The sequence below is a fragment of the Sinocyclocheilus grahami genome, unplaced genomic scaffold, assembly GCF_001515645.1.
Source record: "Sinocyclocheilus grahami isolate Dianchi unplaced genomic scaffold, SAMN03320097.WGS_v1.1 scaffold25.1, whole genome shotgun sequence".
Taxonomy (NCBI): Eukaryota; Metazoa; Chordata; class Actinopteri; order Cypriniformes; family Cyprinidae; genus Sinocyclocheilus; species Sinocyclocheilus grahami.
The window spans coordinates 1,447,985-1,472,931 of record NW_015505204.1 but is presented as its reverse complement, the minus strand read 5'-3'; the positions used below and the strand labels follow the sequence as shown (position 1 = coordinate 1,472,931).

General features: G+C 37.7%; 2 protein-coding genes across 7 annotated transcripts in view; one reads left to right on the top strand and one right to left on the bottom strand.

Moving 5' to 3' along the window:
- The window catches only part of LOC107564962 (ankyrin-2-like), a 50,042-nt gene extending 29,583 nt beyond the window's left edge, over window positions 1-20,459 (top strand). The window contains exons 30-48 of the mRNA XM_016250146.1: window positions 80-176; window positions 256-484; window positions 561-686; window positions 883-1,005; window positions 1,168-1,200; window positions 1,330-1,351; window positions 2,634-7,913; window positions 8,627-8,704; window positions 9,068-9,199; window positions 9,289-9,429; window positions 9,557-9,758; window positions 9,874-9,946; window positions 10,202-12,430; window positions 13,135-13,224; window positions 13,731-13,814; window positions 14,779-14,943; window positions 15,079-15,252; window positions 16,474-18,598; window positions 19,454-20,459. Coding sequence (XP_016105632.1) covers window positions 80-176; window positions 256-484; window positions 561-686; window positions 883-1,005; window positions 1,168-1,200; window positions 1,330-1,351; window positions 2,634-7,913; window positions 8,627-8,704; window positions 9,068-9,199; window positions 9,289-9,429; window positions 9,557-9,758; window positions 9,874-9,946; window positions 10,202-12,430; window positions 13,135-13,224; window positions 13,731-13,814; window positions 14,779-14,943; window positions 15,079-15,252; window positions 16,474-16,494 — 9,299 coding nt within the window. The 3' untranslated portion in view covers window positions 16,495-18,598; window positions 19,454-20,459. The remainder of the gene's footprint in view (window positions 1-79; window positions 177-255; window positions 485-560; window positions 687-882; window positions 1,006-1,167; window positions 1,201-1,329; window positions 1,352-2,633; window positions 7,914-8,626; window positions 8,705-9,067; window positions 9,200-9,288; window positions 9,430-9,556; window positions 9,759-9,873; window positions 9,947-10,201; window positions 12,431-13,134; window positions 13,225-13,730; window positions 13,815-14,778; window positions 14,944-15,078; window positions 15,253-16,473; window positions 18,599-19,453) is intronic.
- The window catches only part of camk2d2 (calcium/calmodulin-dependent protein kinase (CaM kinase) II delta 2), a 38,876-nt gene continuing 33,407 nt past the window's right edge, over window positions 19,479-24,947 (bottom strand). For 5 of the 6 annotated variants that reach the window (XM_016248916.1, XM_016248923.1, XM_016248928.1 and 2 more), the window contains 4 exons: window positions 23,537-23,612; window positions 23,192-23,286; window positions 22,869-23,097; window positions 19,479-20,753 (listed from right to left, as the gene is read on the bottom strand). In XM_016248916.1, the coding sequence (XP_016104402.1) occupies window positions 20,750-20,753; window positions 22,869-23,097; window positions 23,192-23,286; window positions 23,537-23,612 (404 nt within the window). In that variant the 3' untranslated portion in view covers window positions 19,479-20,749. Of the gene's footprint in view, window positions 20,754-22,864; window positions 23,098-23,191; window positions 23,287-23,536; window positions 23,613-24,947 lie in introns of those variants that run through there. The other variant, XM_016248931.1, reaches the window with a different exon arrangement.

The following is a 24,947-nucleotide window of genomic DNA, read 5'->3' as shown; positions in this document are numbered from 1 at the left end:
TAAAGAGTAAAACATATCTTTTGTAAGTAAGTGCCTTTATAAGAAGGTGTAAATAGTTCTAATAATTTTCCTTTTCTAGGTGGGACGACTCCAGCACAATGGGAGGACATAACTGGATCCACACCGCTAACATTCATCAACCAGTGTGTTTCATTTACCACTAATGTGTCAGCAAGGTGAGTTCAGACGCAGTGACAAATGTTTGTTGACTGCTTTCCCTTGACAAATCGTTAAAATACTTGTTTTTCCTCCCAGGTTCTGGCTTATAGATTGCCGTCAGATCCAGGAGGCTGTGAACTTCTCCAGTCAGCTGTATCGCGAGATCATCTGTGTTCCCTATATGGCCAAGTTTGTCATCTTTGCCAAGACATTGGACCCTATAGAAGCACGACTCCGCTGCTTCTGTATGACGGATGATAAGATGGATAAAACTCTGGAGCAGCAGGAGAACTTCACTGAAGTGGCTCGTAGTCGAGATGTCGAGGTAAGTGTGGTTCAGCTAGTCTTGCTAGTGCATTTGAGATGAACTTTTCTACATGATGGTATGTTTATCTCTACAGGTTCTAGAGGGAAAGCCAATCTTTGCAGACTGCTTTGGAAATTTGGTCCCACTGACCAAAAGTGGACAGCACCATGTGTTCAGCTTCTATGCCTTTAAGGAAAACCGTCTTTCTCTCTTTATCAAAGTAAGTTATAATTTGTAGCACTATTTATAGTAGATAACTATGTAGATATTATATTGAAGTTTGCACAAAAAAGGTTACAGATTTAAACGTGTTACAGTACGCCACAATGTTTCCTACTAGTTTAACTATGATGCCACAGTATTGTGTAATTGTCAGTTGGTGGTGAGCAAAGTTACAGATTGGTTGTTTTTAACAGATTCGTGACAGCACTCAAGAACCATGTGGCAGATTGTCTTTTACAAAAGAACCAAGAACGTATCGCAGTCTAAACCACAATGCAATATGCAATCTGAACATCTGCCTACCTGTTTACTCAAAGGTAAGATAAACACTTTCATAATGATATTACCTCACGACCACATATACTGTATGTAATATGCATACATAGACACAACAAAAAGCCAATACCTTTTAATCAAAATATATTTAGTTTAGCTAAATTTAATCTGACAGTTGATTTTTTTTGCTCTTACTTTTTAAGGAATCTGATTCTGACCAAGATGCAGATGATGAGGTAAATACCTATATTACACCTTAAAAATAAATAAATGATTTTGTAAATGTTGTCTTTGCAAAAGAGATCATGGATTTTTCTGTAATTTCCATTCGATTAACTCTCTGTTTCAATGTAATTTCTTTATAGAGTGAGAAGACACATGAGCAATGTAAGCAATTTTTAAGTTTAAAAATATATATACAGTATAGACAGCTTTTGCTCTCATTCTTTTTAACCCCCATAACTCCTGTAACTGTAGGTTACCAATGTATTAGTACATTGTTAACATATTTAGCATATTTACTGTATAAGTGATTTTAAGAGAAATTGTATTTGTGGATCCCTGATTGCTATGCTATGGCTGATAAACATCCCTTCTTCCATTTTTATTTTTATGGTCTGCTGTTCTCATGAAACATTACATCCAATTCTATTCTCTCACAATGGTATCTTGCTTCTGGCATGATGGTTTCTAAAATGTTTAGTGTGTTACATGCCAAAAGAGATACTGGAAAACAAACCATTCTCCCTAAAATCAAAATCATACTGACCAGGCACATATTATTTTGCCTGTAATGAAATCACTTAATTTGCTTGCCACAAATGTCACCTTTGCATGGATCATTTCCTTTGCATGGAAATAACTTGACTTACACATATTATATTATTGCACATGTATGTGTGTGAGTGTGTCTGCTTGAATGTGAGGATATCTTTTTTGAAATATGCATAATTTGTGACTTTTTTTATCCTTATCACTCACATTCTTTGTTTCCTTTGTTCACTTGTGTTTATTGGTTTCCTACATTTTTCTTATCATTTACCTCAGACTTATAACAAATTCCCATATGTTAAACAACTCCATGTTTGACTGAAAGATCTGCATAACTAAAAAGCCATAGCATTTAATAATTTGAAAGTGTTTTATGTGAAAAGCCTCTGATTGTATCTCAGTGTTGCATAAGGGCATTGTTTTGAAATGCTAACTATGTTTGTGTTGACATGAGTTCTTCATGTCGAGAACAATCTTGAGATGCCTCATTGGTACAGATCAACTCTGTGTTATGATTACTTTCCTCATTTGTTCTTTGTGCACAGGTTTCTGTATTACTTATCCTTTGTTTTTTCTTTATACTTTCCCTCTTGTGTTAAGTGTATGAGTGGATACTTGAATCAATATAACATGTTTAAGCAAGTTATTTCCTACCCATTTCCTGCCCTCACTTTGTAATTCTCTTTGCTTTGCTTAACTGCTCCCATGCCTTCCCAAATCCTTCGGATCCAAATCTAGATAAATCTAGCAATGTTCTTCATTCTGTCAAGTAGTTTCCTCAACATCTGAACTGAAGACAGTTTGTATTGCTCCGGCCCTGACTAGTTTTCCAATGTCTTTTGTCCTCTTAATTTCCCCCTTTGTTCTTTACAAACTATTTGTGCTGTTCAAATGGAAGATTATGATGGATCTGAGTCAACAGAGCTTTCCATGCTGCAAATCATACATGATCCTGCCACACTCGCAAGTCCAGATCTACTTTCAGAGGTTTCTGAAATGAAGCAGGACCTGATTAAAGTGTCAGTCCTTCATACCTCTGAAAAGTCAGAAAAATCGTGCTCCTCTGATGCCGGAGAGCGATCAGACAAGGCTGGGGATGAGGAAGTGGATGAGCCATTTGAAATTGTTGAAAAAGTGAAAGAGGACTTAGAGAAGGTAGAAGAGATTCTTCGTGACAGAACAATGGATGATACAAAAGGGGGAGTTGCTATTGGGAGATCTGTAACCATTGATGATGAGGAGTGGGTCCTTCTCAGAGTGACAGATGTTGCGGAATCCAAAAGCAAAAATATCACTGAAGTCCAAGAGGCACTCGTTCAGGAAGTTCGAATCACAAGAGACATTATATCCAATTCTCCTCCTCAGAGGGATATTTCAGGTATGATTTCATATCTCAGCAGTGACTTAGAACAGTGTCTGCAGGAAACGCCTGTACCATTTAATGATTCGCAAGATGAGGATAGTGTTCAAGAAAGTTTTAAAGAGGTTGTTGTGACACGTAGTAAACACCGTCCAGCAGGAATCAAAAAGCCAGCAAGGAAAAGGCGTAAAGAGAGGGAGTTTGCAAGCGGCAGTTCAGAGGATGACTTGGAAAGTATGAGTAGGAGTCAGTCTGAGGAGTCTCTTGAAGAAGATGCAGTTATCGGTGGATCTGAACCTGTCTTTGGACATGTTCCTGTGTCTCCTAGAGTTGTAGAAACTCCGATTGGATCCATTAAGGACAAGGTTAATGCACTGCAGAAGAAGGTTGAAGAAGAGAATGAGGGGGACAGTCAAAAGTGGAAATCACAAAAAGTCAGTACTTCCCAGAGTAAGCCATATGTCACAGAGACAGAAAAACCAGCCAAGCTTCCTCCAAAATCCCTCAGATCCCCAAAGTCACAGACGGAACAGCTAGAGGAAACTAGGTCTGTAAGAGAGCTGATGAAGGCTTTTCAGACTGGCCAGGATCCATCAAAAAGCAAGTCTGGACTTTTTGAACATAAAGCAATGACTGTAACCTCTGAAGCAGCACGTTCTGATGTGATACAAGTTCCCCCAACATATGATAGCCAAATGACACTACCAACTCAACGTTTACAAGAAAGAACAATTACAACTGTAACCTCTGAAATGCCAAGTCCTAATGTGGTGCAGATTCCCCCAACATATGGTAGTCAAACAACAGCAACAACTCAACATTTACAAGAAAGAACAATTACAACTGTAACCTCTGAAATGCCAAGTCCTAATGTGGTGCAGATTCCCCCAACATATGGTAGTCAAACAACAGCAACAACTCAACATTTACAAGAAAGAACAATTACAACTGTAACCTCTGAAATGCCAAGTCCTAATGTGGTGCAGATTCCCCCAACATATGGTAGTCAAACAACAGCAACAACTCAACATTTACAAGAAAGAACAATTACAACTGTAACCTCTGAAATGCCAAGTCCTAATGTGGTGCAGATTCCCACAACATATGATAGCCAAATGACAGCAACAACTCAATATTTACAAGAAAGAGCAATTACAACTATTCCCTCTGAAGCAAGTTCTGATGTGATGCAGGTTCCTCCAACATATGATAACCAAATTCCAGAATCAACCCAGCATTTACAAGAAAAAATTGTAGTAGAAAACAAGATACTTCAAGAATCATCACATATTGACCAAAACACAATTCAGCATAAACCAGTGATCGATGATGGTGAAGCAGTTCATGAAAAACCACTAACAATCATCCAAATCGAAGGTGATCATGCTGTAACTTCCAACATTATCTTTAACTTTGAAGAGAAAAGCTCTCCAGAAGACCTGCTCGGTAAACATACAGCAAATGACCAAAATGGAAAACCATTACAGGAACCAGAAACTGAGGAACAACAAATATGTTCTGAACTATTAAGTAACGAAGACCCGCGGTTGATACGTGAGAGAATGTATTATGAAAATAACATCTACCAGAACAGGAGATTGTCTGTGGAACCTCAGATCAGCCCAGACAGGAAACCATCAGAGGATTTCAGTGCAGATATTAAGGCAGAACTTGAGGAAAATCCTGAATATCTGCTCTTTAGGCGAACTTCAGGTGAAGCAAGTAAATATGATTTAATGTGTAGTGATGGCCTTTCTTTGGAAGACGAGGAGCAGATACACCAGGCAGCAGTGGATCCAAGTAAATCAAACATAATCACCGCATTTGCTACTGCAATGGTGCAAGGTGAACCCTTACTTCAAAGTGAAATACATGATGGAGCATTGGAAGAAAGTCTTGATAGTGACAAACACGAGGCCTTAGCTGACTCTCCTGGCAATAGTATAGGGACAAGGACTCCTCACTCCAGCACAGGTGACAGTGAGAAACATTTGGGACTTGCTGAAACCCCTCAAAATAGTCCAGAAGTCGTTTTTTCTTCCAGTACAACTAGTACAGAAACAGAAGACAGATATCCAGGGGATCAGGAGACAATTCACCAATCAAGATCGACATCACATGAAAGAGCGGAGAGTGACAAGAGTGAATTATGTTCAGTAACCTCCATAAAAAGCAAGACTGAATCACCTTATGATTCTAAGATTGAATCATCTTCTCCATCCACCAATATTGAGTCACCGTCTTCTGCTAATTCAAAGACAATAGTTCAAAATATAATTCAAGTTATGAAATTAGAGAGTGAAATATCAGCACATAATATGAAAAGTGATTATACCTGTAAAGATAGCATGAAGCTGATCAAATTGGATGTAATTAGTGAGTCTGAGAAGATACCACAATATAGCCATCACAGTCAAGATGCACCAGAGAGACCTTCTAGTTTGGATTCTCTGCAGCCTGCAACCATGAGTGATACTAAAACTCTCTGTAGAATAGACTCGCTTGAGACTACTCCCATCAGAGAAGATGGATCATCCCAAAAATCCCCAGACTCTATTGAGCCAAGCCCAACCAAGGAGTCCCCATGTCAAGACTCTTTAGAGGGAAGTCCCACTGGTCAAGAAGCTGGTCAGCTGAGTTACACTGAAAGGGTCTTCTCAACAAGTCAGGCTTTCATTTCTGACTCTGGGGGAAAAGAATTAATTTCTAAACAAAACATTTACTTAGAAAGTGAGTCATCCCAAGGTACCCATGATACCTTAGATATGCAGTACATTTCCATGACCCTGGAGCAAAAAGAAAAGGTGATTGACAGTGGGGATCTTTATGACTTTGATGCTTTACAAAGGCAATTCACTCCAGAAGAAGAGATGTTTAAGATGGCTGCAAAGATCAAAACATTTGATGAAATGGAAAAGGATGCAAAAGTTAAAAAGGTAAAATTTGATTTTGATTGTGGTTCTAAACAACCAAAAGAGGAAGAAGTGCTGTCACAACATAAAAGTTCACTAGAATTTAACACAATGTTAACCATAACATCAGAAGAGCAGTACTCGGAGAACCCTGCTGAATCTTGTCCAGTATTTCCCTTACATTCCTCATTGTCAGATGATGATTATGACAGTCCTGAGTTGGATGAATCAACTCACAAGTTCTCAGGAGAAACCACTGAGGTTTTAGAGACCACAGACAAAATGGAGGAGGTGCATGCTCATTTAAAGATTGTTGATTTACAGACATGCATAGACATTCCATCTATGCAAACACATGTAGAGAACGAGGAGGAAGACTATGAACAGTTACCTTCAGAGTACCATAGTATAGTGATTGGTGAGACTACAACTAAGGAGGATTTCATTATTACATCAGCAGAGAGCAAAATGGGCATTGAGAAGGATGGTGATGTTGAATCTACTGGTGAGAGCACAACTTCTGAAAAAGTGCTTTCTCCCATCGACAATGTAGGTGCCACCACTGTTACAAAGGTAGTGCAGGATGAATCCCAGCCAGATGTATGTATTTATCAAAAGGACAATGAAGAGAAGCCAGAAGAAATCCCACTGTCTATTCCAAGAGACTTGGTTCCCTGGAGTGCTGAAGTGGAAGACGATGAGGCATTCGATGCAAAAATTGAGGCTGAGGAGCAGAAAATACTTGCTTTGTGTATAGACAGACGTTCTCATGGAACCCCACCTGACACAACTCCAGGACGAACCCCTACTGAAGAGGGGACACCAAATCCTTTCCTCTTCCAAGAGGGAAAGCTATTTGAGATGACCAGAGGTGGCGCTATTGACATGACCAAAAGGACCATGGAGGAAGAAGAAGAAAGGTTAGTCTTTTTTCCGATAAATGAAGATCCAAGTGAAGAATTTGAGCAAGTCAATTTCAGTGCTAGTGAGTCTGTTGCAATAGCTTCATTTGAGATGCCTACAGATGGTTTAGTTCATCAAGACAGACTTACTGAGGAACCTGATGGCTTTAGTAAAACTGGAACCAAACGTGTTCAACCAGAACATCCAGAACAGAATGATTTTCCTATCCAAAGTGAACCAAAGAGTCCCACGGGGGATAATGGAATCTGTGAAGACACATTAATACCGAATGTTGACACTGCCACTTATACAGTAACACAAACAGTTTATTCTGAGCAAGACCCGGAATCCTCTGACTCTTCAGTGGAAGATGAACAACATTCTGTTGTTGAAATGCCCATATCCACCCAAGTATCTACAATTTCCCCTAGTGCCTCAGTTCATACTGTTAGTCAACAACAATTCCAGACATCACCTTCAATGTACACTCCATCCAAAGACCTTGTTGCTGAAATTGAAGACACAACATCTAAACCAAAAATAGCTTTAAAAGCAGCCAGCTTTGACCAAGTTTTAGAACAAGGGGACTCCATTGAACAGAATCAAAGGCCTAAATCTGTAGCAGATATTGGTGACTCAGAATGGTCCATGTCTGTTGTAGATGATCACACTAAAATAGACAGCAGCTACACCAAAGCAAAGACTTTATCCTCCCAGATGCCTGTTTCACCGACACAGTCTCCTAACCTACAGTATGCTGTATCCAGTCAGCCTGAACTTCCTGCTGGATTCTCTCAGGATTTGGACTCTTCAAAGAGCACAGAGTGTGATAAAACCAAAGGAGACAGAGCCTCTGTTGAGTTCAGGATAGAAAGTAGTTTGAAAGCAAATCGACCCCCGTCTGTAGGCGATGATGTCTTTGAGTCAAGGCCCAACTGGGAAGATTGTGTGGAGACACAGATGCAGAGAATCTCAGACAGCACTACCCCAGACCAAAGTAAAGGTACCTCTACTTGGCACTATATGGTATTACTTAATCTAAAATTTACTACATGCCAGTCTCTTTTCATATTATTTTTATTTACATTATTTCCTGTTCTGTGTTGTCTTGTGTTTTGTGCTATACTTTGTCGCATCACAATGTTTTCTTGTATGTCTGTGTGTCATGTTTTGTGACTTTTTATGTCATGTTTTATTCATTTGCACATCAGTGTGTACATGAAAACTGAAATCTCAAGATTGATTGTCTACATTTATTTGCTAATAATACAGTTACCTGTGCATTGCATGCTCACTACACGTTTCCTCTTAGGAATAATAAAACAACCATGACAAGGGCACTTTTTGTGTAAAGAGTTTTAAAAGAATGTTATGGCATATATTATTTCAACAGATCTTCAGTCACCATGTTGTCCAACCTAGCTTCAATTAACATTTCTTGATCCCACTGTTAGAGGTTTAAATTAATGTTGATATATAAAGACATATAAAGACTTTACAACAACTCTACTCACGCATTTATGTGATATCTCAAGTATCTTTAGTGCACGTCCCATAATACAAAGTCAGAAATAGTTAAAATAGTCCATTTAGTTTATATCAGAAATGAAAAGAAATTTGATGTTTAATCGTTTGTGTGTGTGTGTGTGTGTGTGTGTGTGTGTGTTATTGCATTTCATTAAGTATTAATGAAAATACTCTGACTGGTGTTTACAGTGGACTGGCATGATGATGCAGATAGGAAAGAAGAGACTTTGGCCATCATTGCTGACCTTCTAGGTTTTAGTTGGACAGGTAAGTTTATCAGTATCAAGTAGTCAGATCATCAACTGCCTCTTACGTTACATAAAATTACATTGACTAGATATCATAATAGACTTTGGGGCAGTAAACACCGTAGCAACCCCTCAGAGCATCCTAGTAACCACATAACAACATACTAAAAACCACTCAGAATACTGTAGCAACATCACAGCAACACTGTGGCAACTGCTCACAAAATTCTAGCATCCTGGGGGCAAGAGAGCACCATTTTTCTTCCAAAAATAAAAAGAAAATGGAAAAAGCTTTTTTTTTAAAAAAGAAAGAAAACATGATGTTAATGCATAAGTGGATATGTTTCTTTTTTTAACAGCTTATACAATAATCTGTTTTCAGAGCTGGCCAAAGAGTTGGAGTTTAACGAAGATGAGATTCAGCAAGTGCGTGCTGAAAACCCAAATTCACTACAAGAGCAGAGTCATGCTCTTTTACAGCGCTGGGTAGAGAGAGAAGGAAAGCATGCAACTGGTAAATCCTGTTCTTATTTACTCTTTTAACAGTCAATGCCTAAAGTCCATCTTAATTGATAGTTTCTGATTATGTCTCAAATTCCACAGAAGATACATTGCTTAAAAGACTCACTAAAATAAATCGCATGGACATTGTCCATCTTATTGAGATCCAAATGCACAAGTCAGTTCAGGAGCAAACCTCAAGAACATATGCAGAGATTGAAAGGACCCTGGACCACAGCGAAGGTAGGACATTCAACACAGTCTTGTTTTAAATTTAGATGTTAAACACAAGATTTAGATCCTAAAAACAAGCCTTGAAGTCAAAGTCTTAGTTTTTACATTGTCAAAGTGAATGTTTTGTCTTTTGTAGCTCTCTCCTCAGTCCAAGAGGATGGTGACAGTCTTCGGGTGGTGCGGAGAGTGGAGACATCACAAAGGCATCCTCCAGCTGTGTCAGAAGAAGACTTATCTGTGGCCTCTCTCCTTGACATTCCATCGTGGGCTGAAACAATGGGAAACACCCATTCAGAGAGCATTCATGGGGATATGATCGAAGAATTGGAGATCAACCAGTTAGTGATACATAGATTGACTTTTACAGTGATGTTTACATTATCAAAAACATTCAGTTAATCTTCTGGTATTGCACCTCCTGGTCATTCACTTTCCACTCTCAATATCTCCTAGGGACAGCTTCACCAATCCATGGCCGTTTCAAGAGATCAAAAAAGAATCTACAAAGGAAGATGCAGATGAAGAAGTAAGTTCATGGCGTTGTGCTTTTCAAACATAATAAGAGGGTCATGTCCCGAATGTCTGAACACCAAGAAACCTTCCACAGGGACTGATTACTGAATGATAAATGATTACATGGATCTGTTTCTAAGCTGAACTCATGATCATTGCATGTGCTGTTTTAGTTTGTTGTTTGTCTCTCACTGGTTGTAAGTATCCCTTCAATATCATCTCTTTTCCCTTGTCATATTTTCCATACCTCATATAATTTATCCCATAGGTTTCTGCAGAATCTGAGGAGGAAATTCAAGCTCAGTGTGACTTTTCTGACCATGAAAATGCTTGTCTCTCTTCATCACCAATCATTTTGAACAGTCAGTCAGAATTCCAACAACAATCAACGAAGGCTTCTCAAAATGTCTTTAATTTCAGTCAGGTATCTATTACGAGATTTTCTTCAAGTGAAAATTCCGTTTTGTCAACAGTTGACTCTGAACACACAGTACCCGACCTACTGCAACACACTTCCCCAGAGAGTCAAGAAGAAGCAACTCAACTCCAAGAGCAAAAGTATCAAGATGAAAGTTCTGTGTGTCTTGATCAAGTGTCACCTGTATATGAAAAAAGTGATTTAGAAGGAAATGAAAAATCAATAGAGACGCATGACTTTGAATCTGATGAAACTTCTTCATGTCATGAAAGCAAATCATCTGAAGTTGATATTTCGGTTCCTGAGAGCAATCAAATAGTAGGCCAAAATATTAGTCCTTCATTTTCCCCTCATGCTATTGAAAGGGAGACTGATGAAGCTGTCTCACATAGTGTTGAAGTGAATCCAGGGGTTTCGAGAGTGACTCCAGACCTCATTAAGGGCTCTCCAGAATCAGATCAGGTCTGCCTTACCCCAGAAATGCTTAGTGATTTGGATCCAGTGCCATCATTGCAAAGCCATAGAGTAGAAGAGCACAATTTTGTTGAATCCTCTCCTACAACTGACTCTGCATCAGTGCAGTCTTCTACCCATCACAAGGTCACAATTTTAAATCAAGAACAATATAATACCAACAGCTCCCCACAGGAACCTTCAGAGCCCGAAGTTGATCCTAGGATAGACCAACAAACTGATTCCCATGAACAACATCTTCAACTATTAGAGTCTCCAGAGCAAAAGCCAGAAAACTTTGGAGACCATTGTGGTGATCAGGAAGATGAATATAGTCCTGAGGAGGGAAAAGTATGTACACAATTGGATTTAACTACTGAACCTCTCATAGATGACACTCATGACTTTAAGAAAGAACTGGTGTCCCAATCAGAGACTGACTCGGACATGTGGATTCAAAGTGAAACACCTCAGCTGAGTGAAACTTCACCTTTCTGTAATTCTGACCTCAGTCCACAAACACCAGAAACAGTCATAACTTGTCAACATTTTGACTTTAGGGTGAAGTCTTCTGAACTTGGATCAGCATCTATTAAGAAAACTTTTTCACAGGAGGCAGTGGTATCCAAAGGTTTAAGACGACTGCAATCTGAATCAATAATTTATAGTGCAACCCAACAGTCAGAAGAAAAGCATATTGACCGGTGTCTCTCAGAGTCCTCCGATCCTTTGATGCTCACTCTGAACATGAATCCAGCACTTAAGGAAACTGTTTCCCAGGAGGATGTACTAGCTCCGCCACTCTCTCAGGATGGCAGAGACAAGACCTTAACTTCCAAAGATTCCAGACGACTGCTGTCAGACTCAGTCATGTCTGGTGCAACATCCCAAAAATCAGAGGGAAAATACTCTGCCCGTTGTCTTTCTGACTCTTCTGAGCCCTTGGTTTTCAGCATGAGTTCCGTGCTTAAGGAACTTACGAAAACAGTTCAACCAGAACAACCATTGTCTGATCAAACACTCAGCTCTGAGATGACTGTTTCATTAATTCTTGGTGTATCCCAAGACACATTCACAGGGAAGCAGCAATCAATGGTTGAAAAAGCATCAATCGAGTCACCTAAATCTCAAATTGATCTGAGTGAAAATGTAAAATTAGAAGTCACCGATGTGCCAAAACCTGGCAAAGTTGAAAAACCAAAACACAAAGATTTACTAAGCATTGATCAACAACATGATGATTCTGATCCTGAGACTTTTTTCGACTGCAAACAGACTATCTCAGACTATTCTGAAGCAGAAGAAGACGAACCTGGGAAAGGTGCCATGGCGCTGAGTAAAAAAGTCTTACGGTCTCCTGTTCATGAATTACAACAACCAAATGTCAGAAGTCCCTCAGGATACAAGTCATCCCATGAGAGCCCTCGCTGGTCAATCAGGTCATCAGACAGTGAAGATTTCAAGGATTCTCCCATTATCCATGAACCTAATGATGATGCAGAGAAAAAAGATGTTTACTTTCCATGGCAGCAGAAAAGTTTGGAATCATCTGCACAAACTCCTCAGGAACTTCCTCCTCGAGGAGGGGCTGAGTATAATGATGATGATGATGATGATCTGAGGAGGGTAAGCGTCCTCAGCATGACCTCCCCCTCCACCCATCCTTCTCTGAGCTACCCTAATCCATTTCCTGCTGAATGAGTTTGCTGAAGGGATGGTGTTTGGTTTCTTTAAATTAGCAATTTCACTAATTATGTGGATTTTTAAATCTGAAAAACCTTTTGCTCAAGCAAAAAAAAAAAACGTGATCATGTCACATTCATGCCTTAACACCATCATAATTGCTGTCAGCTTGTTCAAATAGTGCTGATGCATGTACTACATGTATGACTGTAAGGTCATATACTAAATATGCAGGATTTTGCAAGTGAGAAATAACTATATCATAATGTAAATAACAAGTTTTTTCATAGATATTTACACTAACAACTAAGCAACTGATTGCTGGTTTTGAAGTAACTTTCTTACCACGCAGTTGTTTAATACAAGAAATCTGTTTAAAAATGGTGCATGTTGTGTCAATTTAACAATGTTTTGTTGCCCCCTCTGTTGTTTTTCTGTGATGTTTTTGATAACAAGAATTGCCATTAATTTTGATATTATTGATTTGATTGTCAAATTCTTATAATGTTTTATCTTATGCCGTTTTGCCAAAGGGGGCAGCATTGCATTAATTTTTCAGATTAATTTTTTTAATGTTTTATTATACATTTCATGTACATTTCAGTCTTATATTAAGGCCTGATTTTTCATACATACTGTTTGGTTAGGAGATTGATGAGGCATTAGGTGTGCTGTCGGATAGCTCTGACGAGGATGTGGTGGCCACCAGAGTGGTGCGAAGGAGAATAATTATTCAGGTATATCTATGACTGAAGATTGCTTGCTCCATTTTGGATGTTCAGTGTGAAAGCTGCAGTGTTTCTTAACATATATTTGGTGTACAACTTTGGCCTAGGCTTACTGAATAACCCATTCCCAACAAGCTGTGTGATGGTTTTTCATGTAGCTCTAAGATTTATTTCGGAAACGGTTTTGATTTTAAAATCCTGCATTTTCAGCTGTGACTTAACCTGCCTGCTCCTCAATTGTTAGTAGAAGTTTTCCATTTTAAGCTAAGAACACACATATGATCTCCCCTATATTATATTATATCGTTGTTGACACTTAATCACCATAAAATGGACAACTTCTACAGGAAGTGTGCTCCTTTCTATATGGGATGGATATTTTCAACATTATTTCTTTATTATTCCTCTTATGCTAACCCTAACCTTTACTGGAGCCAGGGCAGCTGTTTCCTCTTATGGTGAACACTGCTTTAAACATTGAGATGTAATGATTAACTATCTGGTTTCTTCTACAGGGTGATGATGTTCCAGATGTTCCTCCACAGTCTGTAACAGAAGAGCAATACACAGATGCACAGGGAAACTTGGTTATGAAGAAGGTAAGCATCCAAGATTTGCAGTATTCATGTATCCATTCATCCATTCTTTAATCCAACCTTCTATCCATTCACCCTTAAGTCCATCCATCTACCCTTTATCCATTTTACAATCCATCCTTCCTTTAATCCATCCATCCATCTTTGGAAACACTTTATTTTGATAGTCCACGTCTAGACATTCTACTAACTATAAGTAAATTTACAATTACATGTCAACTACCAGTCAGTCTGCTAACACTTTATTTTGATGTTCCTCCAACAGACATCCACCCTTCCTTTCATCCTTCTATCCATCCTTCCATCCATTCACCCTTTCATCCATCCATCCATCATTCCATCCATCAATCCATCCATTCATTCATTCATTCATTCACCCTTTCATTCATCCATCCATTCACCCATTCATCCATCTATCCATCCATCCATCCATCCATCCATTCACCCTTTCATCCATCCATCCATCCATTTGCCCTTTCATCCATCCATCCACCCTTGCATCCATCTACCCATTCATTCATTCATTCATTCAAAGGATGGATGGAAGATTTTATTAATTATTTCATTCATTCATTCATCATCCATCCATTCACCCATTCATCATCCATCCATTCACCCTTTCATCCATCCATCCTTGCACCCTTTCATCCATCCATTCATTCATTCATTCATTCATCCATCCTTTCACCCTTCCATCCATCCATCCACCCTTGCACACATCTACCCATTCATTCATTCATTCATTCATTCATCCAACCATCCATCCATCCATCCACCCTTGCTTCCATCCACCCATCCATACACCCTTGCATCCATCCAAACATCCATTCACTCTTTCATCCATGCATCTATCTACACTTCCTTCCTTCTTTCGTTCCTTCCATCCATCCGACTGATCAACAATGGATTTATGCTAAATACATCATATCCATACAAATTTGTTTATCTTACTCTCTCACCTTCTCAGGTGACCAGGAAGGTCATTCAACGATGTGTGTCATCTGATGGGGTGGAGACAGAGCAGGTGAGGATGGAGGGCTCCCCCCAGCAGCCTGTCAATGTGGCACAAGGGGATGGATACTCAAAAGTAATAAAAAGGACAGTACTGAAGAGCGAAGGACATCAGACAGAGGTGTGTGATGCTTTGATTACTTAATCATGTAATGAAATTAAAACTAAATCAACTTAATCTAATCAATTTAATGAAATCACTTAATCAAAATATAGCCATTTAATGAGTTTTGCTAAATGTTTTATTTCATATCAGGTGACTTTCCATGAGCAAGATGGCATGTCATCTTCCAAGGGTGAATTTGCTCTAGGTCAAGAGGTCAGACAGGTGGTCCAGACGACGATGGTACATGGAGAACAGCTGGAAAAGCATGAGGGGGATCCTTATCTTGCCTCAGACCTGCCCTCAGCCCGGGAGGATTTCACCCAGGTGAGCTGCCAATCACAGCAGTCATTTCTGACATCTATAAAACATCAGATTTTAAAGATTAGGGTCATTTTAATGAGGAAAAGTGCAGAATTACCACTGTCTTAATATTATACCTGTAATATATATTTTTCTAACCAAAAGTTCTTTCACAGTTTGTTCCAGTTTATCAGCTTTTTATGTTATGCAACCAGAAACCTGTGATAAAATTATATAAATGCCTGAGAAAGTAATTACATCTGTGACTAACAGCTGTTCTGACTTTTATAATATAATTTATAATGTATAATTTAGTGTTAATGTAGTGTGTGCCTCATTCCCTCAGGCTCTAAGCTACTTTGGAGGTTTTAGGAAGGTGCAGATTCCTCGAGTGGTAGAGCAGGAAATACTGCAGCCTGATGGATCTGTGATCAGGAGGTTTGAGAGACAGGCATGGTGTTTGTGTTCATATTAGCGTGAAAGTGTGTTTATGGGGGCACGTAGAAGTAAAAACACAAAAAAACTAAATCTAAACTATGTTCAAAAGTTTGGGGTCAGTATGTTTTTTAATCCTCTTATGCTCACAAAGGCTACATTTATTTGATCAAAAATACGGTAAAAATAGAAATATTATGAAATATTATTGCAATTTAAAATAGCAGTTTTATATTTTAATATTTTTTAAATTGTATTTTATTCCTGTGGTGGCAAAGTCTTCAGTGTCACATGATCCTTCAGAAATCATTATTATCAATGTTGAAAATGGTTGAAAATGTAATAAATTTGTGGAAACTGTGACTTATAGCAACAGAATTTAGTTCATAATAGTAAACTTTAGTGTAACGTTTGATCAATTAAAATGTATTCTTGTTTAATAAAAGTATTACTTTCTAAACCAACAACAACAAGAAATCTTACCCAAATGTTTGGTACTGTATGTAATATATTCATGCAAATGTTCTGTAGAGATTGTATTGGGAATTTAAATTTTCTATATTTGGCATTGGTGTGTGTATATTTGTTATAACAAAGCATGTCTTTACATTTTATTTCTCTTTAATAACAGTTTTCTTCCTCTCTCCTATATCAGTCTTCTGAATGCACACTTAAAATAATCTTCTATGTGCACTTGCATCTTAAATGTACACTTAAAAAGAAAAATTCATGTTTTTTTCCACTTCGAACCTTTGGAATAGACATAAAAGCATTGATTACACTGTTTCTTTCTTTCTTTCTCACTCACAGGACGAGGATGCAGAAGTCTAGGACCCACAGGAGATCAGTAGTGAGGGATCCTGGGGGACAGAAGCAGGTGTGCGTGGAGCAGATAGACGATCGGTCTGAGCCCCATGACAACCTACAGCATCACCTCCATCACCTCATTCACCACTACTGTGCCCAAAACGACTGAGAAGAAGAGAGGGAGGAAGCCAGAGAAGTCCGATTGATGGTTTCCCCCTTCATTTTACTCTCCCTATCTCCATCGCTTCTCTCTTTGAGCCTGTCTGCTCTCCTAACCACTCCTATGCACCATGCTCATGCAGTCCCAGAGTGCACTTCACTCCTGCCACTTCCAGTCTTCCTGTCCAGTCAAACTGGATGTTTGCCTAGTTTAGGTCAATGGACAGTATTTTCTCTCTCCTTATTTTCCCCAGTTTACCACAAGTGTTGATCTATTTCTGTCCTTCATTGTGACCAAATGGTGTTCTTTCCTTTCCTTTCCTTTGCTTTTTAAATCCCTCAGTTATAACACCAATGAACACACACACACACAAATCACAATAACCAAAAACGTTTTTATCAAAAGAGAGAGAGAGAGAAAAAAAGTCCTGGTCGTTCATACTCAGAACATTTAAGCTTGAACTAACAGAACCTGTACTGCACTGCCTACCACAACTATTGAATATCGTTGCATTATATCACCACATCATGACATGCTATTTTGATCTCAGCGGTTGAGATGTCTGAAAACTTCTTGCCTTCTTTATCAGCTGTTGGGGTATCGTGTGTCTGTGTATTCTATCCATGGAGAGTATATATAATATGCATTTTTAAAATGACAGTAGATCACATTAGCCACCTGTAAGGATATTAGCAGGCATGCTTAGCTAGCAGCAGTCACTTATTAATAAGACTCTTTCTGTGGTTAGACGACTGTCATTTTTCTGTTTCTCTTTGTGTCTGTGATCTGTAGCAATTCTAGTCGTCATCATCATCACATTTCAGTGCAGCTTTTTGTTGTAATAGAACACATTAACATGCGCTTTATGGTTTTAAACTCACTTTAGCAAGCGTTTCAAGAGGGACTCAGGAAGCAAAGGTGGAATCAAATTCAAGTAATCAGTTACACATATTCTATTCTATTTTTATCTGAATTTCTTTTCGTATGTTTTTTTGAGTTATTGTGTGTGTGAAATCAGAAATTAGATTTTTATTTTCAAATTATATTAATTTTGTTCTGTAGCCTACATATTGCTCAATATCAGTATGTGTCGAGGAATCTTGCTCTGAGGTATTTATGATGGTGAATGCTTTTAAAATCTTACTGGTTTCGGAAGTGAGCATAAGGGATTTATGTTTTTTTTTTTAAAGAATGTTTTATTTTGATGTATTTTGTTTATTATACATAAGTGGGGTATTCTCTTTATGATTCACCAAATCACAGGTTGGCTTCAGTTGAGACTTTTGGGAAGGAGAGCGTACCATGTGATATTCAAATGACTTTTCCTTTGAACTGCAGATTAATACAGCTGTGTTAGCAGAGGTTGTTTTTGCTGCTGATCTGAGGCCAGGTCTGCTTTTTTCCCCCTTATAATAATTTGCGTTTGGGGAAACTGGCCCTTGAACAGCATTTCAAAAGTCATCCTCTAAACACAGCAATGTCATTAAGTTGAACACTGCTACTACTTTCACTGTGACTGGCCCACGTTTGATTTACTGAATCCGCATTCTACGTCTGTGGAGATAAGAATATGCATATATATAGTACATAAATATCTATCCATAAAGGCATGTATTAGTTTACTATATGACTTTTAAAAAAGACATTTAAACACTATACCTTGGCTGCAGTGTGTGTATATGGCTGAACGAGAATAAAAGTGTATAAGTGTCACACTACGGTCATTATTTAATGGTTGTGTGCGAAGAAAAAGCTGAAACATGACATCATGCTTACAGTACATATCACACCTTTATTGTATTTTTCATTAAATATGTTGATTTGCTAGTGCCACCATGGCAACAAATTATGTAGTTCACATCCTCATATTGGCATTGAGGTTCTGTAAGTATCAGCAGAGGAAATGTCTTTAAGAAGAGAAAAAGGAAAACGGAAAGCATGGTGTTGGCATAGTCCAGTAGTGGTGAGGTTTTTCCTCAAGGAAGACCGTTCCATTCCGACATCACCTTCTATGACATCAACTTCTGATTGAGTGGCGCACAGACACTAAGTCACCACTAGGGCAGTGTGCATGCTTGTAAATCAGGCTCGGCTCAATTTCGCTCTTCTTGCCATAGGCGAAAATAATGTCGGGATAAATAAAAAGCTCAAATATGTGTGAAAATGATACATGTAGTTTCTCATAAGCTACTTATATTTCTTTTTCTCATACAGCCATGATATAAAGTCAAAGGATAATATTTTCACAGCCACACAATATAGGAAAATTAAGCTACATCGATCTGAAAGTAGGGTGATACTTCTAGATATGTTGGTGGTAATGATGATAATCGCTATTATCATCATTACCACATCAGATCCTTATGATATTGATAGAAATAAACAATTTGATAAGGAAACCATGAATTAAACAACATAAACAAGAGCAAAAAGAAACAAATTATAGCATGGTCATTCAAAAAATAGTCCTCCATGCATTACCCAATGCTTGTCAATGTTTGATGTATCATATATGCTACATTCTCTTTGATATCTGTTTTTTTTTCTCGTATTCTATGACATAAAGGTAAACATACAGTCCATATTAGTATTCTGCAGTTCTCTTAAATCAAATAAAGTAAATCAGAATCTTTATGGAGCCAAACATTGTAAACTAGCAAATATAAACCAAGCTTTTTGACAGCATTTACTAACATTTTTATTTTGCTGTAAGCCAGAATTTAAAGTACGTATTTTTTAAAGTTTCTTAAAGGTTTTTTTTTTTTTTAAGATTTTTTTTTTTTCTTTTTTTTATTTGAACGATCACGAAATATGTACATTGAGGTTTTTCCTCAAGGAAGACCGTTCCATTCCGACATCACCTTCTATGACATCAACTTCTGATTGAGTGGCGCACAGACACTAAGTCACCACTAGGGCAGTGTGCATGCTTGTAAATCAGGCTCGGCTCAATTTCGCTCTTCTTGCCATAGGCGAAAATAATGTCGGGATAAATAAAAAGCTCAAATATGTGTGAAAATGATACATGTAGTTTCTCATAAGCTACTTATATTTCTTTTTCTCATACAGCCATGATATAAAGTCAAAGGATAATATTTTCACAGCCACACAATATAGGAAAATTAAGCTACATCGATCTGAAAGTAGGGTGATACTTCTAGATATGTTGGTGGTAATGATGATAATCGCTATTATCATCATTACCACATCAGATCCTTATGATATTGATAGAAATAAACAATTTGATAAGGAAACCATGAATTAAACAACATAAACAAGAGCAAAAAGAAACAAATTATAGCATGGTCATTCAAAAAATAGTCCTCCGTGCATTACCCAATGCTTGTCAATGTTTGATGTATCATATATGCTACATTCTCTTTGATATCTGTTTTTTTTTCTCGTATTCTATGACATAAAAGTAAACATACAGTCCATATTAGTATTCTGCAGTTCTCTTAAATCAAATAAAGTAAATCAGAATCTTTACGGAGCCAAACATTGTAAACTAGCAAATATAAACAAAGCTTTTTGACAGCATTTACTAACATTTTTATTTTGCTGTAAGCCAGAATTTAAAGTACGTATTTTTAAAAGTTTCTTAAAGGTTTTTTTTTTTTGTAAGATTTTTATTTTATCATTTTTTTATCTGAACGATCACGACATATGTACATCACCAGAACAAAAGCAAGCTCAATATTAACACTCTTATCTTTCAAAATTTGATATATTGCACACACATAAATAGACATAAAAATACAGTACAGACTTAGGGAAAGGTGATTCTCTTTACATATCTATACATTTAAAATGCATACCAAAACAGCTTAAAAAAAGAAACAGAAAATAAAATGTTAAAAATACACTCCTTTTAATAATGTCCATATATGCGAATGGCCCACAGGTTTTGGTGTAGGTGATGACCTTTAGCAAAACGTTTGAATTATCTGGTCCATGTGCGATAACATGTAAACGACCCTCGAGGGGGGAGGGGAGAGGGGCGTGGTTGTTGGGAAGCAGGTGTGGCTTAGAAGACACACCTCCAGTTTGACTGACAGACAGTTGGGTTTTTGCTGATGGTTTCTCCTCAGTTGGGAAATATTGAAGCTTAATATTCCATTAACTATAAAAAAACACACAAACAAACACACATCAATAACATTTAGAAATAAGCATGATATTAAATTAGAATTAGCAAATTCCACTAAATTACGAAGTAATGTTAATGTGATATTTCTTCAGTTTGCCCAAATAAGCCACAAGGAGCAATAACAGGTCATAACATATCAAGCCTCAAGTCGTTAGCTCTGAAGATGTGTCCTCAAATATACGCTACTATTAAACATTTTTAATGTTTTTTTTTGCTCACCAAGGTTGTTTTTTTTAAATAATATTGTTCAATATTATTCTAATTTAAAATAACTCTTTTTGTATTTTAATAAATTTAAATATCAGTTATTCCTGTGATGGCAAAATTGAATTTTCAGCAGGCATCACCTTCATTCAGTGTCATAAGATCCTTCAGAATTCATTCTATTATGCTGATTTAGTGCACAAGAAACATTTCTTATTTCTATGAATGTTAAAAACAATTGTGCTGCTTTCATTTTCTTTTTCATTTTCACTGAACTGCAATAATTTGTTTTCAGGGTCCTTTGATCAACAGAAGGTTCAAAAGAACAGCATAAAAATAAAACAAAATAAGCGTGCTACAAATTAATTAAATAAAAATGTACAATTATAAAATAGAAATCTTTCGTAACATTATATACTTAGGATCAATTTAAAGGGATAGTTCACCCCAAAATGAAAATTCTGTCATTAAAGGGGTCATCCTGGGATGCCCATTTTCCACAAGATGATATGATTCTTTAGGGTCTTAATGAAAAGTCTATAACATACTTTGGTTCAAATTTCTCCATGGTAGTGTAAAACAACACCCTTTTTACCCTGTCAAAAACAGCTCTGTTCACAGTGACCCGTTTCGGTGCATGTCCCTTTAAATGCTAATGAGCTCTGCTTACCCCGCCCCTTTCTTCCGTGGCGTGACGAGCCATTCTCATGACACTGTCAACTTTAGCTGCATTTAGCCATGGAACTTGGTAACTAGCACATTATTGGGAAAGGCAATTTGCAAAGATTCATAAAAATACCCACTTCTTCTGGAGGTGAAGCTGGATCACAAATGATTCGCGCGAACACAAACGCATTTAGGTAGATCAGGGGGCGCATTCCCTTAAAAAACAAACGTAATCCACTGTGTCTTTAGTGGCTTTAGCCGATGCGTGTGCGCGGTCATAAAAGCGTTGGAACTACGCATGCGTATTGGCTGGTCTAGCCTGAAAATAGATCAGGGGGCGCATTCCCTTCAAAAACAAACGTAATCCACTGTGTCTTTAGTGGCTTTAGCCGATGCGTGTGCGCGGTCATAAAAGCGTTGGAACTACGCATGCGTATTGGCTGGTCTAGCCTGAAAAAAGCTTTTTAAACGCTATTTGAGCATAAGAAACAACATTCATGGGGCAGTTCATTTTAGATTTGGTTGCTGATTTGAAATATGTAATTTAGTCGCAAGTTCTGCGAGCAGTTTTTGAGATTTCAGGATTCCCCCATTCATTTAGATAGGACTTGGTCTTGTTTGAGCTGCCTGGAGGCGTTGCAAATATGGTGGCCGAGTGAACGGACTTTCCTTGAAAGGGACTTTGGTCACTCTGCCAAGAATCTCAGAACGGCCTGATCTGAGAAAGTAATCGTTATTATTGGGGATTTAAAAAAAGCACTGGGTAGATTTTTATCATTATAGGGTGTGTACATGATGTGTACACAAACTGCCAACACACATTTATGTTCAAACAGCATGTAAAAGTGAATTTTGCATCCGATGACCCCTTTACTCACCCCCTCATATCGTTCCAAACCCATAAGACCTTCATTCATCTTCGCAACACAAATGAAAATATTTTTTAATGAAACCCGGACTTGTGGGCTTGGAACGACAGAAGGGTGAGTAATTAATGACTGAATTTTCTTTTCTGGGTGAACTATCCCTTTAATGCATCCTCATTGAAGAAAAGTATGTGTTTCAAATTTTGATTTCTTGAAAGGTCAGACTCTGCAGAAACCATTTCAAATGAAATGATAAAAACCTTTTCACGCACTTTCCTGAGAATGACCCTTTTGTGATCATGACATTTATTATCGCATACATTAAACAGTATAGACACTCTATGAGTCTTACTTGATGGGCACGCTGGGGGCTCCAGAGCGATGGAAGTGTATGTTCAGCCATTTGCCATCTCGACGGTGCCAGACGCGGGTCTCCTCTGACTGCATGGTGCGTGGTATCCCACTGCCATCCATGTACTGGGTCAGGCGGATGTATGCGATGCATGCTGCATCCTCCCCAATCAGGTGCACGTGGGGGTTCAGTAGGATAGTGTGTACAGGTTTATTACCTTTGGACAGTGCTAAAGGAGATGACAAAGAAATACAGTGATCAAAATACTGTTGTAAAACTATTCTCTTTAAGTTTTGAGTGTGAAAAGATATGGATCTAGATACCATTCTCAAAGTAGAACCTGTGAAAGTCATGCCCCTCCACCAGGTTTCCCAAAGCTTCTGGCTCAAAGGAAGTAAGACCAGGATCGCAAATCTTTCTGTGATATAAAGAGTAGAAAGTAAAGCTAAAAGTCTTAATTTGTGTGCAGACATTGGTAAAAAAACACTAGAAATCTTCCCATTTCTGCCCATCAAAGCTGTAATTAAGTGAGGCTTGGATCTAAATATAAATGGAGCACCTGTTGTGAAAAGGTGACCATTAAATATAATCTCAGTAATCAAGAGAAAATATAGGAATGCATTAGCGTTCTGTGGTTGCCATAGCAACAGGGTTGACCGTTCACTCACGCGTAACTCTCAAAGTCTCCGTTGTTGATGGATTCAATCAGCTGTTCAGTCACCTTTATGATGTCCTGCTTTCGAGCTGAAACACACAGAGACGTCTAGCGAGTGAGTCAGACACCCTCGCAGCATGAGAACCAATATTATTATTCAACATCCCAACTCATTTCAAAACTTGTCTGAATTCATGCAATCCACAAAATGCAAACCTTTGTTTAGAAAGCACCAGACAAAATTTACAGTGAACCTTTATCTCTTCTGTCTTTGCAGGTTTTAGTTGGCTTCAGGGCTGGGCGATATATTAGCAATGAATCATAAATATTGTAATTAGCACTTTTTATTTGGCCATTACATTTCCTAAAGAGTCTGTCACAATAATGTACAAAATGTTGACTGTTCGGAAGTTTGATTGATTGATTTCATTGAATCAATTCAAAACTGATTGAATGATTCTTTTGCGACAACACTCATGTTTACTTTAATTCCTGCATGGCATAATAAATATAGGTAATGTATTAGTTTACAGATGCATTTAAATAAAATATACATTTTCTTGTTCATTTAGTGAAAAACCATGGAAAACTGGACCCGACTACTTCTATAAAAAACTAACAAACTTTAACTAAAAAGGAAAAACGGCAACACTTTAGTATAGGGACCGATTCTCACTATTAACTAGTTGCTTATTAGCATGCCTATTATTAACATATAGGCTGTTTATTAAAGCACATACTCTGCATGACCATATTCCGCATCGCTACCCAATTCCTAAACTTAACAATACGTAGCAAATTAGGAGTTTATTGAGGCAAAAATCATAGTTAATGGTTTGTTAATGGTGAGAGTTGGACCTTAAAATAAAGTGTGACAGAAAAAAATTCCATCCTCCAAGCCATTTCAGAGCAAATACATTCTGTAAATATTGAGATATACAGATTTTAAATAAGATTTTATAAGAGGTTATATCACCCAGCCCTAATTGGCTTACATAGAGGTTGTGTGAATTTTATATATAATGACTATGTACAATCTGTAGTTGTTCCGTTTTCTTTATTATTAACAAGAGGCAATTTTGACACTTGGTAAACAAAGGGCACCCAAAGGAAAGCGTATTCCTAGTACTCCTAGTGCTCTACGATGAGTTTCAGAATGAGCAGTGTTTACTGGTAGAAAATCACAGGCAACACTTTCATTCAAAGTATTAAAGTTTAAATTTACCTTTATTGATAACTTGGGAGTTTATTGAGGCAAAAATCATAGTTAATGGTTTGTTAATGGTGAGAGTTGGACCTTAAAATAAAGTGTGACAGAAAAAAATTCCATCCTCCAAGCCATTTCAGAGCAAATACATTCTGTAAATATTGAGATATACAGATTTTAAATAAGATTTTATAAGAGGTTATATCACCCAGCCCTA